This window comes from Pantherophis guttatus, chromosome 2 (assembly GCF_059756535.1).
Source record: "Pantherophis guttatus breed Tessera chromosome 2, ASM5975653v1, whole genome shotgun sequence".
NCBI classification, from domain to species: Eukaryota; Metazoa; Chordata; class Lepidosauria; order Squamata; family Colubridae; genus Pantherophis; species Pantherophis guttatus.
In genome coordinates this window covers 200,480,962-200,500,467 of record NC_142064.1, presented here as the reverse complement: position 1 = coordinate 200,500,467, position 19,506 = coordinate 200,480,962, and the positions used below count along the sequence as shown (strand labels likewise).

The following is a 19,506-nucleotide window of genomic DNA, read 5'->3' as shown; positions in this document are numbered from 1 at the left end:
CATTTCAAAGGTACAAAAGCTATTGCAGGAACCATTATTATTATTATAGCCTTTGATTATTTGTAAAGGGTACGAGATTAATCTTGAGGAACAGCACCAGTCAAAGTACTAGTCAGATAGGACAAAACTGACTCCAAAGAAGAATTGTATTTTGAAAAAATGACTCAGATTTTGCCCTCTATTTTTCACTTTAGGAAAACATGGGGGAGGGGGGAGCAGGGATGAAACCCAGCAGGTTCTGACAGGTTCTGGAGAATCAGTAGCGGAAATTTTGAGCAGTTCGGAGAACTGGCAAATACCACCTCTGGCTGGCCCCAGAGTGGGGAAGGAATGGAGATTTTGCAATATTCTTCCCTCAGGAGTGGGGAGGGAATGGGGATTTTGCAGTATTCTTCCCCTTCCCCTGCCACACCCACCAAGCCATGCCGACCAAGCCATACCATGCCCACCAAGCCACGCCCCCTGAACAGGTAGTAAAAAAAATTGGATTTCACTACTGGTGGTGGGGGAGGCATATTCAGAGTTCCAAAGTTTTTTTTACTGTAACTCTATAATAAAAGTAATTTTAGTATTCATGACTTTGGTATTCAACTGGTCTATCATGAAGGATTAACACTATTCTTTACAAATGACTAACCTCTGAAAGAGCAATTAATTAGCAGTAATGAAAATATTTTTTGGGGGGGAGGAGGTCAAGTCAGTATTGACTCCTGGCAGCTGCCTGGACTGTAGTTTTCTTGGCAAGGTTTCAGAAATGTTTGCCATTATCTGTTTCCTAGAGTGGAAAGAATGACAGGCCCAAGATTAAGTTTTGTGTGTAATGCAGGACTAGAACTTATGGTGTTCCAGTTTCTAGTCTGGTTCCTTAACCAGACCAAATCAGGGCTCTTTAATATTAGTGGTGGGAATCATTTGAATACAAGCATCTCACTTTTATATGAGAATTATAGCTTCAAGCTAAAGATATAGTTAGTGTGGAGAACCATGAAATCAGAACCACTAAAAATGTATTAGGATCTAGAGCACTAAACCAATTATTTCTGCTAATTGGTGTATATGTTTGTGTGGAAGAGAGGTATAGATTTGTAAGTAAGTACTCGGTGCAGCAATCTTTAGCTACATGTTCATTAAGACTATCTTCATGTTATATTTTCAACTTATCTGTTGAAAAACTTAAATAATAAAATTCAATCTTACAGCTTCACTTAAATAAAGCAATGAAAAAATCCATTTATTTTGGTTTTTCTTTCTCATTTTTATAAATTGTATGCTTGTTTGCATGTGTTACTTCTGTTCCTACACATATTTTGTCCCATTATATTAGCTATAGCACTAGGATAGAGATACCAGCATTTTAGAACTAATAAGCACATTGTAGCTAAAGATTGCTGCTCCGAGTTCAAGGATATATTTGCAAATGGCTGCCCTTGTAGGCATGTTCAATTTGTATATCAAAACGCAAAATATTGAGGTTTCTTTTCATTAATCATCTTCTAACTCCCCTCTCTAGCTTTCTATCACCTCATTTTTTTTAATCTGGTGAGATGGGTAAACGTTCAAACAAAACATTGGGCTATCATGTTTTTTAAAACATTTCTAGAGTCTATGTAGGACCCAGAAGAATTTCTGGAAATGGAGCTGATATTTGAAGCTTAATCAATATATGCTTATTCTTTTTCTTTTACATTCACAACATCTAAATGAAATAACATAAAATGTAGCCTAATGGGAACACCTGACAGCATATTGATTCCATGGCTTCTGAGGAAAAAAAAGCCTGGAAAATAACTCTAAGCTAAGAATGCTAATTTCCCCTCAGTTCTAGAAAAACATTGTCAAGGACTATGTAACTTTAACCCCAGTTCACATATTAATGGTAAGAAAAGGTTAATTTCCCATTTATTTTGACCATTATCTTCTAATCTGTCATAAGAATGTTGAAAAATAAATCAAACCCTAGTTTTTATCAAATGTTATGGGATAGATGGAAGGGAAGAAAAATCTCTTTCAAGGGTCCAATCCACGAAAAGTGTTCCATTTTCAACCTGTTCATTAAAAAGTTAGCAAAACATTTTTTATAACATCTCCATCCCTTTATAGCGTACAAGCCTATTTCTGGAAACTGACAAGAATATTGTCTGTATAAGAGGGTGAGAGACAGGTACCTTGGTTCATATATTAAACGAATGGTCCATTGGGAACCCCATATTAAAACATCATACCTTAAGTGCGGCCAGAATTTGAAAACAAAATTTAATACCGCATAGTACCTGAGTGAAATGGTTTGGTTTAGATTGGCATAGGTGGGACTGATTGGGGTAGATTGTAGGGGTGATACTGAAATATAATTTTATCTTATTTTACTTATCTACATATTAAATTATTGTATATTATTCCAGTTTCGTTTTAAAAAATTTTTATAGGATTTTAGTAATAATTTGTGTTTGGAACTCTATATTTTGATATGGCCTATGGGCTAATCAATAAACTAAACTCAACTAAACTAGACAAGAATATCCACTTCTAGAGAAGTAGCAGATCCCAGCAGAGCCTCCACAATTGAACACTTGTGACAGGGCTGTGGTCCTCTAACAGCTGTGAAAAATGTTCCTTATTCAATCAACAAATCACAGAAACACCAACCTGTTGTATTGCTTAGATTATACTGCCCTCTTACGGTCATAATGCATGCAGCAAAATTCTAACATTCAAGATGCTTGGAATAACTTCACAGTCATTAAAACTAAAAGAAGTTAGTTTTATCAATATTAACTAGGTTGACAACTGCCTATTTAGCACTTACTTGAGGAATCCCAGGGACTAATTTGCAACTTCTTGCATAGGATCTATCTATCCATTGGTGCAATTGTGAGAAAAACTACCTTGCAGGGGTGAGTTCTAAATTTTTTACTACCGGTTCTGTGGGCATGGCTTATTTTGTGGGCGTGGCTTGATGGTCATATGACAATTATTTAGGATTTAGCAGAGGTACTGGTCTACCAGGCTTTTAACTGCTTGCAGAGCTGTACCGATCTACCCATTTATTTTTGCATGCACTGATCTACTCATATATTTTTGCAGGCACCGGTCTACTCATTTGTTTTCTTTTAACGCTAATCAGCTGTAGGGCGGCCCATTGAAGCCCCGCGGCAAGAGTTTAAACAGGTTTTTTTTCCCTCTAGCCATCAGCTGGGACTCAGGAGGCAGCAATAGATTGGGGGTGGGGCCAAATAAAAGCTACAAATAACGCAGGGGGTGGGGGTGGCAGAGGGCGGAGGGTCCAGAACTGGTTCGGTGACATCATATCATCACCGCTACCGGCTCGGCGGAACCTGGCCAAACCGGGAGGAAGCCACCACGGTTGCAGTTTCATCACAGAATAACATTCTATGGTAGATGAACTGGAAGTGAAAGCTGATTATAAATTGGTTATGGAAAATCTTATTCAACTATTCCTACCGATTTTATTAAATTGCCCATCTTGTTACAAGGCGACTCATTCCTATTGATCTGTGCATTTATATTCTGCCTGTTCTCTTGCAACTCAAAACAGCAAATATAATCTTTTCTCTCATCCCCCCCCCACTCAATAATTCAGAGATGGTTGACTGAAGTCTAAAAGATAATTGATTCAAAATTACTCATATACCATATGGCTGACAGTAGACGCAAACATCCTGTAGAATAGATCATACCTATGGTTAAAAGGTAGGCCTTTCGTTTAAACAAAATGTTAAGTGTTGCCCCCTCATTCCCAAGTCCTGCTCTGCTGCCTCATTGTGGCAGGAGTGTATTCTTGGGAGGAAAGTGTGAAGAGCACCAGGAGGGTATGCCCAGAGCAGGGGTCAGCAACCTGCAGCTCTGGAGCTGCATGTGGCTCTTTCATCCCTCTACACAATTACATATGCTAGTTTTGTAGCCACTCAAGAAATAGTCAGGCATGGGAAGGGTTTTGTGGCTCCGGTGTTTTCTTTTCTGTGGGAAACGGGTCCAAATGGCTCTTTGAGTGTTTAAGGTTGCAGACCCCTGGCCCAGAGTATATATTCTTGGCAAGTCTATCCCAAGAGTGAAGGTTATTCCACTATCCATATAAAGCAAGAAGGCGCCTATTTTGAACAACAGTGATATAGGAAGATGTTGGAAGCATATTATCACTTTAGCGTCAGTGATGAGGGTATCAATTAATACTGTGCAAGAGAAGGCAATGATAAACCACTCCTGTAGTTTTACTAAGAAAACCACATGGATAGAAAACATAACATGACTGATGATATAGGGTTAGATGATGGGCCCCTTGGGTTAGGTGGCACTGAACATGCTACTGAGGAAGAGCTGAGGATCTTTTGAAGTACTCATGATGTTTATTTGGGATGTCTATTTATTTGCTGATGTCGCCATGCAGGGAAAGAAATCTGAATTGTAAAGCCAGAATTAGAGTAAGATCATGGAACATAAGCAGGATAAATACGGAAAAGCTCATCACAATGAGTGATGAAATGAAATGATTAGGCATCAGCAAATCAGGATGGACTGGACTAGACACTTTCAGTCAGCTATTCACACTGTTTCATTATCACATGAAAATCAAATTTAAAAAAATATTCAAATGCTATGATGGGTTCATACCTATAAAAATCAGAATTGTACAAGACATGGTACGCCCTGTGACTCTCTATAGAAGCTAGAGTTGTACTTTGAGGAAGCAGAATAGGAAGAGTATTGATAATTTGGTGTTGCAGAAGACTCTTAAGAATTCTATAGACAGTTAAAAAACACATACACAAACAAATAGATAACTAAACACATCAATCCAGTGTTCTCACTTGAGGCACAAGTGAGCCTCAAATTCTCCTATTATCCTACTTTGGGCACTTCATGTCTCCCATCTGGAGATGGGAATGTAATCCTGAGAAAGGTGGAAGGAAAGAGAAGAAGACAACCCACAGCAAGGTGTATGGATTCAGTTACAGTGGTGGTTGGGACACTACTGGAAGAGCTGAAGGACCAAGATAGGGATAGATCATCATGGATAAAATTTATATGCGTTTGTTAAGAGTCGACAATGACTTATGGAACATATTCAATCAGGTGGTAGAATTTGTCTATGCATAAATTTAGCAACTATAAATGTATTAATCATTGTGGTCTGCTTCAGGGTTCAATTGCACACACTCAAACAGGGTTGCTATGGAGATTAGCAATTTTACTTCAAGGCTGAAAAGATAATAGCAAATAAATAATAAACAAAACCAAAGTTTGCCTGAAGAGTTTGACTTTAATAGGAGCATACAGACAAATGGTCCAAATCCACTGTACGGTTGCAAGATCCAGGTTAGGTTTGTCAGCCTGTCCAGATTCAAGTTTTCTTAGATAAACAGTGGGACATCATGCAACAGCCAGAGATCAGATGTTGTCTCCAGCAAAGGGAACATGGATCAGAGATGTTTCTTAAATCAGGTTGAAATCAACTGTCATCAATCAAGAGATTTGTTTCCTTGCTGGGCAAGAAGCCTCATAGAATGACTCTGTTTTGCTCTCTCTTCTCCAGGTGGGGGGGCTGCGAAGCTACATCGTTATTTGACTGGTCTAGTTATCCAGGTGGTACCTGTGTTATTTGTCATCCGATTCTTGGCTTGACGTCTCCTGAGGCTGACATACCACAGGTTTAGTTGAACAGATTCTTCAGATTCAGAATCTGAGTCCTGAGCTTGGGTCTCAATGACACACTGGTTATTTCCAGTGCTTTGGATAATAGCATTTAAACACTGTTTTATCATCTGTGCGCCATGATATAGACATTTTTATTATTGAGGAATTCATAAAATGGCCACTTCCTGACTGAATTGATCATATATAGCTGGGGCACAGGGGCAAATAGATTGCTCAAGAAAGGTAATTTGTATTGTGTGAAGACAGTCATTAACTTAATTTAGAAGCCACTCAAGGCGATATCAATTCCTGTTCTCCTCTCACTTTATGGCAAGTAGCTAGCTACAGTAGCCCTCGACTTTAAGACACAATTGAGCCCAAAATTATTATTGCTAAGTGAGGCATTTTAAGTGAGTTTTGCCCCATTTTACAACCTTGCTTGCCACAGTTAACTGAATCACTGCAGTTGTTAAGTAACATAATGGTTAAATGAATTTGGCTTCCCCATTGATTTTGCTTGTCAGAAATTTGCATAAGATGATCACATGACCCTGGATGTTACAACCATCATAAATATGAACCAGCTGCCAATCATCCAAATTTTGATCATGTGACCACAGGGATGCTACACCAGTTGTAAGTGTGAAAAATGGTCATAAGTCACTTTTTTCAGTGTCATTGTAACTTCGATCACTAAATGAATGGTTGTATGTTGGGGATCACCTGTAGTCCAAAGGAATGAATGCTTCTCCATCACCCAGTGAATTTAATCAAAGATTTTATATTCCTCATCTTCTGTTGCCAGTCAAATGAAATAATAGTAACTGCTTTAGGTAATAATTAAGCTATAGTTCTGTTATAAAACTGAGATGATTACACTTTTATCTGATTTATTATACACTATCTCATCTGTTTTCACTACTATGATACTATTAAAGAGAGTGTAAGTTTGGTTAATGGTTAAGGCATCAGGCTAGAAACCAGGAGACTTTCTCTTAGTCTCTCTTGGGCATGAAGCCAACTGTGGCTAGGCTAATCACTCTCAGCCCTGGGAAACAGGCAATGGCAAATTGTTTCTGAAAAACTTACCCGAGAAAATAGTAGGGACTTGTCCAGGCAGTCTCTAAAAATATTTTGTGATTGAAAGGAAGGAGGAAAAAAAGGATTAAACTTTTTTAAAAAGTAAATATTGAACTTGTCTTTGGTTGATGTAGTTATGTAAAACAGATTCAGCAAAGATACTATATATTTTTATACTGTATACAAAAGGTGAAATATGTTTGCGCTATTATGTACTGTATATTCTTACAGAGCTCTATTGCTGGTTGCAATACAATTTAGATCTCTACCATAGTCCAAAGTTCCAATCACAACACTGCTTTGGAATCCTACTACTAGTATCAGGTTCAATAAACTAGGGACTAATACATTGTCTGAAGTATTAGTCCCTAGTTTATTGAACCTGATACTAGTAGTAGGATTCCAAAGCAGTGTTGTGATTGGAACTTTGGACTATGGTGAGAAGAACGTCAACCCAGTAACAGTCTGTCAATGAGGCAGACTACCATTGCCTCCATTTATATCGTCAAATTACTGGGTTCTTTTCTACCCACTAACAAAGCAATAATGCAGGAATTTAATAATTCATTCAAAATATCAAAGCTCTGCTAATTACTAAAGTGTAATTTGAAATAAGCAGTTTGGAATTCGTTCTGCTTAATCTATCACATGGATGATGCAGATAAGATTAACTAAAGTTCATATTAATCATGATAAGAGTATGTATAATTTGTCTTAATGGCTCTGGCTCTAGAGTTCTTAGTTTTGTCTCGTACAGTTATTCAAAATCAATAGAAAGTAATGCAACTGATTGTTGAACTCATCATTTATTAGAAATTCAGGCATTTATAGTTTTTCCCAACAGTAAAAGATTTAACTATTATACATAGTGGAAGGAAGGATGCAAGCTATACATCTTGGAGAAAAGAACTCTACAGTTGCACTATAAGTTTACCAGATTGCTTCAGGATACACTGTTATAGTTTACAATTAAAATCAAGGTTCACCCAAAACATTTGCCTTAAGGATCAAGACTAGCCATGAAGATCCACAAGAATGAATGAGGAATAAAGAAAGTTCATTTTTTCATGGTAAGATTGTGCTATTATAAGTCAAAAGAGAATAAAACACATTTGTCAATGTGTTGTTTAATTTTTTTAATATTCAGCAGGACAAAGCAGAGAGAATGAAGGCAATGTAATAAATGGCGATTTCTATATAAACCTCTGCTTGAAAAATGTACAAAAAAAATCAACGGCAGAAAAAAACTATTGCTAAACATTTAATAACTACTTAATTGAAAATTGTGAGTTTAAGGCATGAGCCCTTTCCCTTATCAAAATTTTAAAAATTTAACACCCAATTAAGTGATGAATAAATGAAATTGGATAAATTATGTAAAAGGATTACCCTGCATCATTGAAAGAGAAAAAAATCATGCACGTAGAGCATGTTAGGTAGCACAAATGAAGGAACATAGATATATTATGCTTTCATAGCACCCTTTAAATCTGGTAGCACTGAAAGGCTTCTTTTGTGAGCAGCTATCTATCCCTCATCTTAATGTACAGGGTGAAGTAACAGTAGTGTGCTATTCACAACACTTTCCCTTAGAACAACATCTTTATCAAAATGCTTTCTTTAATAATATCAAGAGTTTCCATTTTATTTACATTAGGATTTATCAACACAAGATAAAGTGCTAAGTTCCCAGTCTCTCCCTCCCTACCCTCAATATTGTATTTGGCTAATTTACATATTATAAAATTTGAATACTGCTTCATAAATGTCTCTGAAACAAGTCACCAGCTGCTTTGTTTCTTGAATACAACTTGCTCTTTTTATTCTTTTATCAAAGTATGAAAAATACTCTTGCCCTGGACTTTGGCTTTAAGATGTTTTCCTGACCCTTGCAGGAAATTTTTATTGGCAAATCTGTCAGGTGGCAAATTTACAGCATCCTGTAAGAACACTGAGGCCTCTTTTTTTCAACCATAATTTATGGCATTAGGTGCAAGAGAAAACATTAAATTTAATGTAGGAATCTGATATGTAACATTTATATTACAGAACCACACTTGGAAGCTAAACCATCAGACTGAGACACCTCCAAAACACTCCAACTGCACCTTGCACCAGGAATTCATAAAAATGTTGTTCTAGTACTAATTGTCATTGCACTTCCCCTTCCCTTTGCTCTTTCCTTCATTCAAGGGATGAACAAAATTTCTTGTGCTATTACTACTATCATTACAACTACAACTAATGCACAGAGGACAACCATCTTTGATGAAGTTAACATCATTCTAGAAGATGTGCCATATTAAACTCTTCGGCTCTGATGCAAAGCCCATTTAACAAGTATAAATCTTCTCCTAGCTTTCAGTGGGTTTGAAGGCCTTTGGTTTTGAGTAAGCTTTATTCAGTACTGCTAAAGTCAGCAATATTATCTACAACTACTAGATAATATGGGAAGTCACTCCCAGGCCAAGATTTATTATTTAATAGCTTAAATCCAATGTAAAATTGATATTTAACAAGAGTCAATAAAATACCACCCACCAGTTTCTATGAATAAACATGCCAATCTGACTCTTTTTTCACATATACTATTAATGTTAGATACTGTTTTAGGATTCAAATCCTCTGAAGCTCAAAATGATGATCAAGGTTTTATTAAAACCACTAGGAATTTGAAAGTTTCCTTAAATGGCATGTAGCATAATTTGCCATTATTTTGAACTGCATGATGGTGTTTTTGGTGATGCAATACTAGATGTTCAAGAATCACAGGCAACTCCCTGACTACACATACACACCAGTGGTGGGTTGCAACCAGTTCGCCCCGATTTGGGCAAACCGGTAGCAGCAACGGCGGGAGGTTCTGCCCACCCGGCCGGACATAATCAAATATGCTCTGCGCATGCGCAGAAGCTTCTGCACATGTGCAGAAGTGGTGCACGTGCATGTGAAGCAAGCGTGCACATGTGAGTGAACCGGTAGCAAAGGTAAGTGAAACCCACCCGACAAACACACACACACACAATTGTATGTTTTTAAAATTAGCATCTAATACTAAATGTCATGAAAAACTAACCACCCTTTCCTTGTGCCAAGACATTTGTACAATTCTTGGTCTAGCTGAGAGTAAGGCAAATAAAGATATATCTAAAACACACATCTCAAGGATTCTAAGTTATTCTTCACATCTTACATGAAAGTCCTCAATTTCCTCATATAATCTTTTGTTTTTATAAAGTATGACAGCAAACCTGTCATACTTTCCTTAATCTGATCTCCAAAGCAACTATTGAACAGATTGCTTGGTTAACAGCTAGTTGTTGCAATTTTTTGTAGTAATTTAGTTGCTGAAACTTTATTTGCATTACAAGTCCTAACAATATAAAATTAAAAGGTTTACCTTTTTGATCTAGAAGGTGGTCATAGGATGCCAATCTCTATTGAGAAATTATGTCATGGTCATTGTATTTCTAATGTGAATATTGAAGTTACAAATATTCAAAAAAAATTGTTACACATTCAGTTATAAAAACCATTTAGCATATTTGATTTCTGGTTTAGCCTTTTAGTGAAGGAAGCAGTGGGACTTGGTGAACTTTAAGATGCAAAGCAGCACTCTGAAATATTTTAGTTGTTTTCATTATATATCCATGTCTTTTTAAATCTAAAATGTGGATTAAAGGACATATCGTATGATGAAACAGAAGTAGATGAAAATATCAACTTTTAAAGTGGCATTCAGTTAATTGGAGGAATATAAATTGGTGATCTATTTGCAACAAAAATAAAAAATGGCTATATAAATGTACTTTTGCATTTGCTGAGATGTGCATTCTAGGTTTTCACATCATTAAATTTTGGGAAAAAAACTACCAAAACTTTGTCTCTTAGCATCTTATAGAACACATTTGATCTTTATTTGGAATTTTTAAAGAAAATGTTTTTAAACATTTTTAAACATTTTTTAAAATGTTTTTTAGGACAGCAGGAAAGTACTAAGATTTCCTTAATTCAATATTAATACTAAATGTAATGTGAAAACTGCTAATGTAGTGTAGTTCTATGCCTTACTTTAGACAACTGCTGAATAATGTCAAACTTATCCAGAACGTTTACTATATAAGGTACAGGACATTTTAAAATGTATTTATGTCTTTCGGCATTGCAAAATGTGGCAGTTAGAGACCAAAAAGATGTTAAACTCCAAGCAGATTAAGACTTATAGGAAGAACTATTTAGACTATAATGTCACCTTCCCCACATAAATAAATGAAGAACAAACTTTGTGCGTGCACACTGATTATCGGGTTCTGGACTGTGGGCGCAGACAGAGAGAACCTTATAGTTACTCTGCATTTTAAAACATGATACCTAGAACAAATAAATGGCCCAACATGGCATTTGTTCTCACTACCAAAATGAAAATAAATTGAAGCCACTGCCAACTTTATTCATTATTACTGTAAAGTGTTTGCTTTGTAGCCTCATCAGAACTAGACTGAGATTACAATTACTTAAAAAGAGCTCATAGCAACTTGAAATTATTTTTAGCTTCAGTGTCTGTGTGTGTGTCCAACCAATGTATCCAATGAATCTATCCATCTATCTTCTATCTATCTATCTATCTATCTATCTATCTATCTATCTATCTATCTATCTTCTCAGGTATATATATCTCCAACCTTAAAAAAATCAGGAAATAGCATGAATCTGTGGCAAAAGCTCTCTATTCAAGTTTGTTTGAAAAACAGAAATATTGAAATATTTAACACATTAGAATTTGTGTAGTCATGACATTCTAATAAATATTAATAAATGGGCCAATTTCTGTTTCAATATAAAAACTGACCATATATGCAAAAATGCTAGGATTAGAAATGTTTAGCACCCATGAAAATCTGAGATATTTAGTTTCAAAACAAGTAATTTTATGTGGTTTAAATCAGAATTTAGAAGTTTTACCTGGTCTGTGCCTTTAAATACTATGTGAGTATGATATGATTCTATTCAAGAATGCCAAACTCATGCATGGTTTATGTTACAATCTGCAACATAAGTCAATTTCTTAAAGTCATTGCTTTGGGCATCTTGAGTTTCTTTTGATCTTTCCTTCAGGTTAAAGACCATGCTTTGAAACTACAGAGGTTTTCATACACATTCTGAAATTAAGTATTATAATATGCGAATCAAACTTTGCTTCGTTTTCTTATGTATATTTTAATTTACAAAAAAAAATCTTAATTTTTTTAAAAAAGTATTTATAATACACCTGATGCTTTTTTAAATATTACACTTGTCTGAGTCCATAGTCTACCTAACTTTCATTCCAGTTTACTGCTTTCTGTTTTCTGATCCAATCTGCTCTTGTTGCTTTTTACCATGTAGATAAAGTAAGCAAGAGTTTCTTTTTCATTCACTGGGATGTTCCTGAAGTGACGACTGACAGTCTGAAAAAAAACAAATAATTTTTAAAAATAAAAATATTTTCCTAGCAGAAGGAAAATACATGTGAAAATCATAAAGTTTTCAATGACTTACTTCTGCCAACTGAGCTTTATTGAGACCAGGTCTGGTTTGTAATTTGTAATGTCTTTTGTAACGGCGCAAAGTGTTTACTTGAAGCTGAAATAAGTCAACCTAAAAAAAGTGGCACAATGAAAATATATATATTTAGTTTGACAACTGAAAAGAGTTAAACCTCTACAATGCATTGCATTTTAATAGCAAAAAGCTTCTTTACAATGTATATAAAGTTGCACATGTTAATCTTTTTCCAGGGTTATATGATAGGATAGCTATGTGACCCCAGGAGGACAATGCAGGTGTTTTAAGAAATTGCAGGGGCAACTTTAGTGACGTAATGTGCTTCAAAACACCTTTTCTTCAAAAGCACTGCATTCCTAAAAAACTATACAGCAAAAGCAAGATATGGCAAACTGTTTCCTTGAAATTCTTAAACACTTATTTGTATTAGGAAATGTGTAGATGATTACATGTATATAACATATAACATGTTTTCATAATACAACTGTTTTTGTTAAGTTTTTCTTCAGAATTTTGAATGTTACAAACTTAGAGAATGAAAGCAGGCATTTGTACAATATGTTAATACCTCAAAAGATTGTAGAACTGAACATTGGGAGAAAAGGACTATCAGATTAAGTGATTTGTAACATTAAAAAAGCAAAGAAAGAGGACTTGCTAGAGGTACACAATGTAGAGTGAAAGATAGATGCTGACTAGTGAGAGATTCAGGACAAATAAAAGTAAGGATTTGCTCAAACTCTACATGTTTATTCAAGATATAGTAATGATCACCGATGTGATAACATAGAGTTCCTTTATAAGGGAAGATAGAAATTAGCAGAAAGCTGCTGTGGCTGTTCTTGAGCTGATAACCAGTGGAAAGTTAAAGCAATTCAGAGACAGTATCAAGACAGTTTTAATCTGCTGTATCCAAAATTGCTCCATTTTCTAGGTGTCTTAATTCAGGCCTGAATTGTGACCAAAAATTGTGAGCCCTTCTGAATTCATTATTTACATTATTCACAGGTTTGTGATATGGAAAAAAGATATAGCAATAGCACTTAGACTTATATATTGCTTCACAGTGCTTTCCAGTCCTCTCTAAGCAGTTTACAGAGTCAGCATATTGCCCCCAACAACCTGGGTCCTCATTTATCCAACTTTGGAAGGATGGAAGGCCTTGAGCCTGGTGGGATTCGAATTGCCAAACTGCAGGCAGCTGGCAGTCAGGAGAAGTAGCCTGCAGTATTGCACTCTAACTACTGCAGCTCATATACTGCCCCAATGATTTATAAGCTTAAAATTGTATGAAATCAGAAAGTTCTGAGCACTAATGATTAGAGTACAATCATAATAAATAAATATTATGCTACTTTTAGGAAGTGTAATTAAATTTACAAAAATATAAATATAATCTGAAAAGTAAATCTCAATTTTATTAAGTAATTCACCTCTGGAACATCTATTTCATGCTCTGGAGAGTCTCCCCCATCATCACTGGTTTTCCTTTTTCTTTTATTTCGGACACTTTGAATGAAGTTCTTGTGGAAATCACATATATATAAGTGTCTTACCTAAAATTAAACAAGAAAAATATAAATAGCACAATGCTTACAATAGTAAAAACAATGATAAAAAGGAAATCTGAGAACTTTTAGTTATACAAATTTGAGCTCTTTTTGAAAAATGGTTTTTATCTGTTCATTTAAGAGCCATTGCACATCAAAAAGGTATGACAGAAGAAGGGCTACTTTCTTTTTCAATTTTGATTCATTGTGTGGCAGATGACTTCATTTCACTAGAATACCAGCCCAAATTAAGTCTTTTTGCTCATCTGCTTTTTTCAAGTCTGACAGTGAAGAGGCTGTTTTAAAAACCAGACTTACTGGGGTAGTAAGTAAATATGTTTAAAACTAAAATTGTGGGCTACAATGTAAAACTCAACATTGAACAGCTGAATTTAGTTTTTAATTGCAAATTAAAGTCTTTCTTGTGGGGTTCATGGGTGTCTTGTAGGTCTGTGTGCACAAATAATATATCTTGACATAAAAATGGAAGTGCCATGAAAGCCAGTTGAATGACTTTGGGCCAGTTACACTTTCTCAGCCCAACTAGAGGAGGAGTTGTTGTGGTGGGGAAAATAGGAGGAGGAAGATGTGTTGGATATGTTTACTGCCTTGAGTTATTTGTAAAAAAATGAAGGCTGGATACAAATAAATAAGCAAAAATATTTTTCTGCCCTTATGTAATGATATTCTTACAAGTAAGAAAGAGAAGAAAAGTACATGATGACATTACAAAACACATTTTTTCATTTTCTTTTAATCTCAGCTTGCTGTGGACAAGCTGCTAATAATCATGAAATCCCTTAAAATCAATTTTTCAAATTAAAACAATCAAGTGTGTTAGAATTTAATAGAGTTAACAAGCCCCCCCCACCCCCAAAACCTAATGAGGAACTATTATGAAAGAAATTTAGGGAGACATGAAAAAGTTGGGGATGACAATATTGCTATTCAGTACCGAACTGTGACAAATTCCAATTATTATTAGCTCTAGGCTTGGATACTTCCTATAAACTGTCAAGAGCTGTTGGATTAAGTTGGGATATAAGTTAATAAATAAGCCAACACTCCCCAGGGATCATTGTCCATTGATAAAGGAATCGGATTGCTCCTGATTTATGCTATCTATTTCTCTTACACACACACACACACACACACACACACCACATAATACACATTTAGTAGACAACCTGTGACCCCTTGGCACATCATTTCACAGATACTACCTTCCAGATTCCTTGATGTGTTCAACAATGGCAGAGCTTCTTATATAACTGAACAATTCTTTAAAATTCAGGGAGACATTCAGAGATATATCTGCCTTGAAAGTAACCCATGTTGAGCTATATAGCGCAGTCAAGCATTAGGCATTGACTACAGCATATGCTTTATGACATGTTGTAATATGTCATAAAATGCTTTATGATAATTTTAGGTCATAAAATGCTTTATAAAATTTGTCAAATTTCAATTCCACAGGAATCATGGCTCATGAATGCATTCTATAAATTAGTTCATTTGAAGTATCTTGGTACAAGCATTTTGACCTATGATAAACTGTTTCACCCAATCACAGACACTAAAGTTTTAATAATATATATTTACGAATTTGGCAGAATATTGCAGAATTATAAAATGGTAGTTGTTGTATGCATGAAAGGGATTGAATGATGCAGCAGAAACCTCTAGTCACAAAACCTATTTCTGGAGCCTTACAGTTAGTATACTAATGAAATGTATCTAATGGAGTGAGTACTAGCTTAATTAAAATAACTCATTTAGTAGACAATTAACTAGGACTATTTTGGATATATATCTCTTCAGAAAACTAGCCCACAGTTAACTTTTTCTATTATTGCTTTCATATTTTTTTGGCAGTAATTGTGCTGAAAGAAATGAAATCATTAAAGTTTATTCTTCTCATTATATTTGATTCCGGTTAAAGGCGTTAACTATAGACTAACCTAATAGGTAACATAAACAGTCTTACTAGATATCCACTTATACTTTATGGATTTTTTATGTGGTGTGAAGGGGAAACTGCCTGGAAGTAATCTCACTGCAAGTTTTAATTTAGAATGTTTAAGTAAAGTACATTAAGAGACCTAGAAAATATTCCTTCTCTTCCTTTAATTTCTCAATGAAGACAGGTTTAATTTGGATTATGCTTTATAGACAAATCCTAATATATAATCTGGATGAATACAAACAATCGTTACTACCATGTATAAGTTAAAAATGCCCAATGTGGCAGATGGCACAGTAACAATTGGTTGGCAGCACATTAATTTGTTTGATTCCAGCCAAGAAACATGCTTGCTACTTTCAATTTGACCGCAGTTTACTGCTGGAGATTTGACAGTTTTTAAGTGAATTATTTCAAGACTACTAACAATATAATACACCAATTAAGATGTCAAAAGGGACTTTGGTTTTAGTCTACCCTTAGACACAGAAGCACATCTGTGCATTACCCTGAAAATGAAAATACACATCTAATAAATAAAAAAACATTCTGAACTCTTTAGCTGGACATTTTATTGGTTAACTTACAAATATGTATATTAAATTCTTTATTAATATTAGCACCTGTAATATGAGATAACAGATACATCACTATATGGCTACTGATTACAAAGCTAACATTTTTTCTATTCTTAAATTACAAGTCATAAATAACTGGTCTCTAAAATACTTCTAGTATATTTTTATAGATGATATCAGCATTCTCCCCCCCAAAAAACAGAATTGGGTACAGCTTTTCTTCTTCTAGCTATTTACTAGAAACATGCCTTTCCCAATCATACTTTAAGTACAGTTCAACAACAGCTACAATCCATGTACTTTTTCCCCAACAATATGAAGCTTCTATTTCCTTTTCCCCACCAAGTCTTTTTACCATTATGCAACCCTACAATTTCCAGGTAGTCTCCCATCCAAATATTTATCATTCCCAGTCCTGCTTAGCTTTATTTAAACCAGCTAGATGCTGCCACCTGCTGCGGCTTTGTGCTATTTTTGTCACTTCAGTCCTGAATGAAAAAGAGATTAACTTTGATACTATTGCTATTACGTTTATATGTAAGACAATTATTTCACTCTGTAAAACAAATAACACCATTCTCTAAAAATATAATAGGATTTAATGGAGGTTCTGTTTCAGGCACATCGCTATATACACTGGCTTCTTTACTAGGATCATAAACCAACATACTTTCATTTTAATGCTGCATCATTCAGATCGTTCCTATCACGTTTTCCCGGCATAGGAAAATATTGCTTTGCTGACGCAGGGAATTCACAACAGCCCAGTAGAATTCGATAAAAAAAAATGCTGCTCTAAAATTTTAGAGCCATGTAGTACAGCATGGCCACTATTATAACAACAGAAGAGACACGTTCGGTGCACAATTGCAGACAAGAGAGAGAAACGTGCAGTGGTAAAGCTTCTGCGGATGCCACTTACACTTTTGTCAATATCCAGTTTCAGCTTTTTCTGAGAGATGCTCTTTTGGATCCTCTTGCTGAAGGAGGCATTGCCAGCCGGGCGGACACAACGATCCCCGTCGTCGATGAGGCAACAACTTTGTCCGTAAAAAGGGGTGGTAGGAGGACCATCCCGGCTATCTTCCTCTGTGCTGAAACCATTCATCGCAGCCTCCCGCCGGCCTCGGTCGACGAAAGACAAACTTCGCCAGCCTTTGCGCTCGCCAACCTCCGCCCTTCCCTCTCCGCCCGGCCTATCCCACCCTGGACTCGGCGGGCTTTTAAGGAAACATCTGGAGGGTCGCCGTCAAAGCAACGCTAACTTCGCCCGCCGCCTCCACCGGGCGGCTTTCCCAGGGGCCCCCGAGGAGCCCCTCACGCCGCCATCCCGCCCAGGGGCCCCCGGAAGCGGTCCTTCGGGGTGGCGGCTTCCCTCGCCTCCCCGAGGAATCGCTTTCCCGCTTCAGCCCGCGGACGCGCTCCGCCTGCCCCGACCCGGTGGGGACCCCAGCCTCGCAAGCAACCCTTCCGAGAGGCGGCGAAAGCAAAGAGGGTCCTTCTTCTCGCCTCCTCACGGCCTCCCGACCCCCCCACCGTCGCCTGGCAGCCGGCCGAGGACCGCGTCCCTTCGGCTGCCTAGGTCACAGTCCCCGGAGCCGGCAGCCCGGTACGGGTGGCTGTGCCCAGCTGCCGGCCCCTTCCGCGGAGCTCGTCAGGCGGACGCGACCCGTCGCTCCTGAGCCGCTGGAGAGGCCACCAGGCCACGGAGCCCACCGCCCGCACCCACTCGCTCCCTCGCCCGCCTCGCTCGTCTCTTTCCCACTCCCTCAAACACAAAACCTGCCCGCTCCGCCTCTTTCGCCTCCAAGCGGAAGTCCCGTCCCCGGGCAGCCAGTGGTTAGTACAGCTCGAGAGGCGGAGCTTGGGCTCCCGCTCAGACCAGGTATTGGCTGAGGCAGCTGCTCGTTGCCGATAGGCTCCTTCCTGCGCGAGGGGAGGCAAGCCGGAGAGCGTTTTGAAGTCCGTGCTCGGGAACGGGCTGGGAGAGCGGAGTGGGAGTTCGGAGGAGGCGGACGGGCAACTCCTGAGCTTCGGAGCCAACTTTTGCAGCGACACCCGAGAGGCCGTTAGCGAGAGGGCGGGGCGGGGGAGGGTGAGCGTTCGAAAACCAGCGGCTCTCGTGCACCTCAAAGGCGGAACTGCCTTGAGGCGCTCGGGCAACGCCGTTGAAGTGGACTTTTGACCAGGAGTGCTTTGGATCCTGCTCGGACCACCTTTCGTGTCTGGTTGCTGCAAACTAATAGAGCGTCCCCTCCGGATGATTCGGAGCGCAGCGCTACCCGTGAAGAGGCAGCGGCGAGATACGGAGAAGAAAAAGAAAAGAAACTGGGAAACCAATAGGGTAGCAGAGGTCTTTAAACTTGGCAGCTTTAAGACTTGTGAACTTCAACTCCCAGAATTCTCCAGCGAGCTATGCTATGCTATGCTGGCTGGAGAATTCTGGGAGTTGAAGTCCACGAGTCTTAAAGCTGCCAAGTTTGAAGACCTCTGGGGTAGAGGGAACTTCGTGCGCCGCGGCATGGACCGCCCCAGAGAACTAGGGTAAAATGAAGGCCGGGAGCTGCCTGTATCCCATAGAGACTCCATTGCAAAAGGCAGTGGACATCCAGGTCGGAGCTCCTACGGATTTTTGAGGCTAAGATCCAGTGATACAAATTCTTGTATGACTATCATTAAGTGTTGTACCTTATGATTCTTGACGAATGTATTTTTTCTTTTATGTACACTGAGAGCGTATGCACCAAAAAGAAATTCCTTCTGTGTCCAATCACACTTGGCCAATAAAGAATTCTATTCTATTGTGAGAAACAAACTGGGAAGCAGGTGGATCTCTGGAAGTCCCAAAGATGCTTTTTCAATAGGCAACTGGACTTTCTGATTTTTCTTTGAAGATGTTTCGCTTCTCATCCAAGAAACTGCTTCAGCTCTGACTGAATCTCTAAACCTCCAGCTGTCTCAAGGAATATAAATTCTTCCATTCCCCACCATCCAATTAGAGCTGAAGCAGCTTCTTGGATGAGAAGTGAAATAGAATAGAATAGAATTCTTTTATTGGCCAAGTGTGATTAGACACACAAGGAATTTGTCTTGGTGCATACACTCTCGGTGTACATAAAAGAAAAGATAGATTCATCAAGAA

General features: G+C 37.7%; 1 protein-coding gene across 1 annotated transcript; it reads right to left on the bottom strand.

The window, feature by feature from the left end:
• Positions 1-7,516: 7,516 nt before the first annotated feature.
• Positions 7,517-18,185, bottom strand: SAP30L (SAP30 like). The gene is made up of 4 exons (XM_034401846.3): positions 17,287-18,185; positions 13,707-13,829; positions 12,268-12,366; positions 7,517-12,176 (listed from the first exon to the last, which is right to left on the bottom strand). Exons 1-4 carry the CDS (start codon positions 17,470-17,472, stop codon positions 12,051-12,053), a joined length of 534 nt encoding a protein of 177 aa, XP_034257737.1. The 5' UTR covers positions 17,473-18,185; the 3' UTR covers positions 7,517-12,050.
• Positions 18,186-19,506: the final 1,321 nt, after the last annotated feature.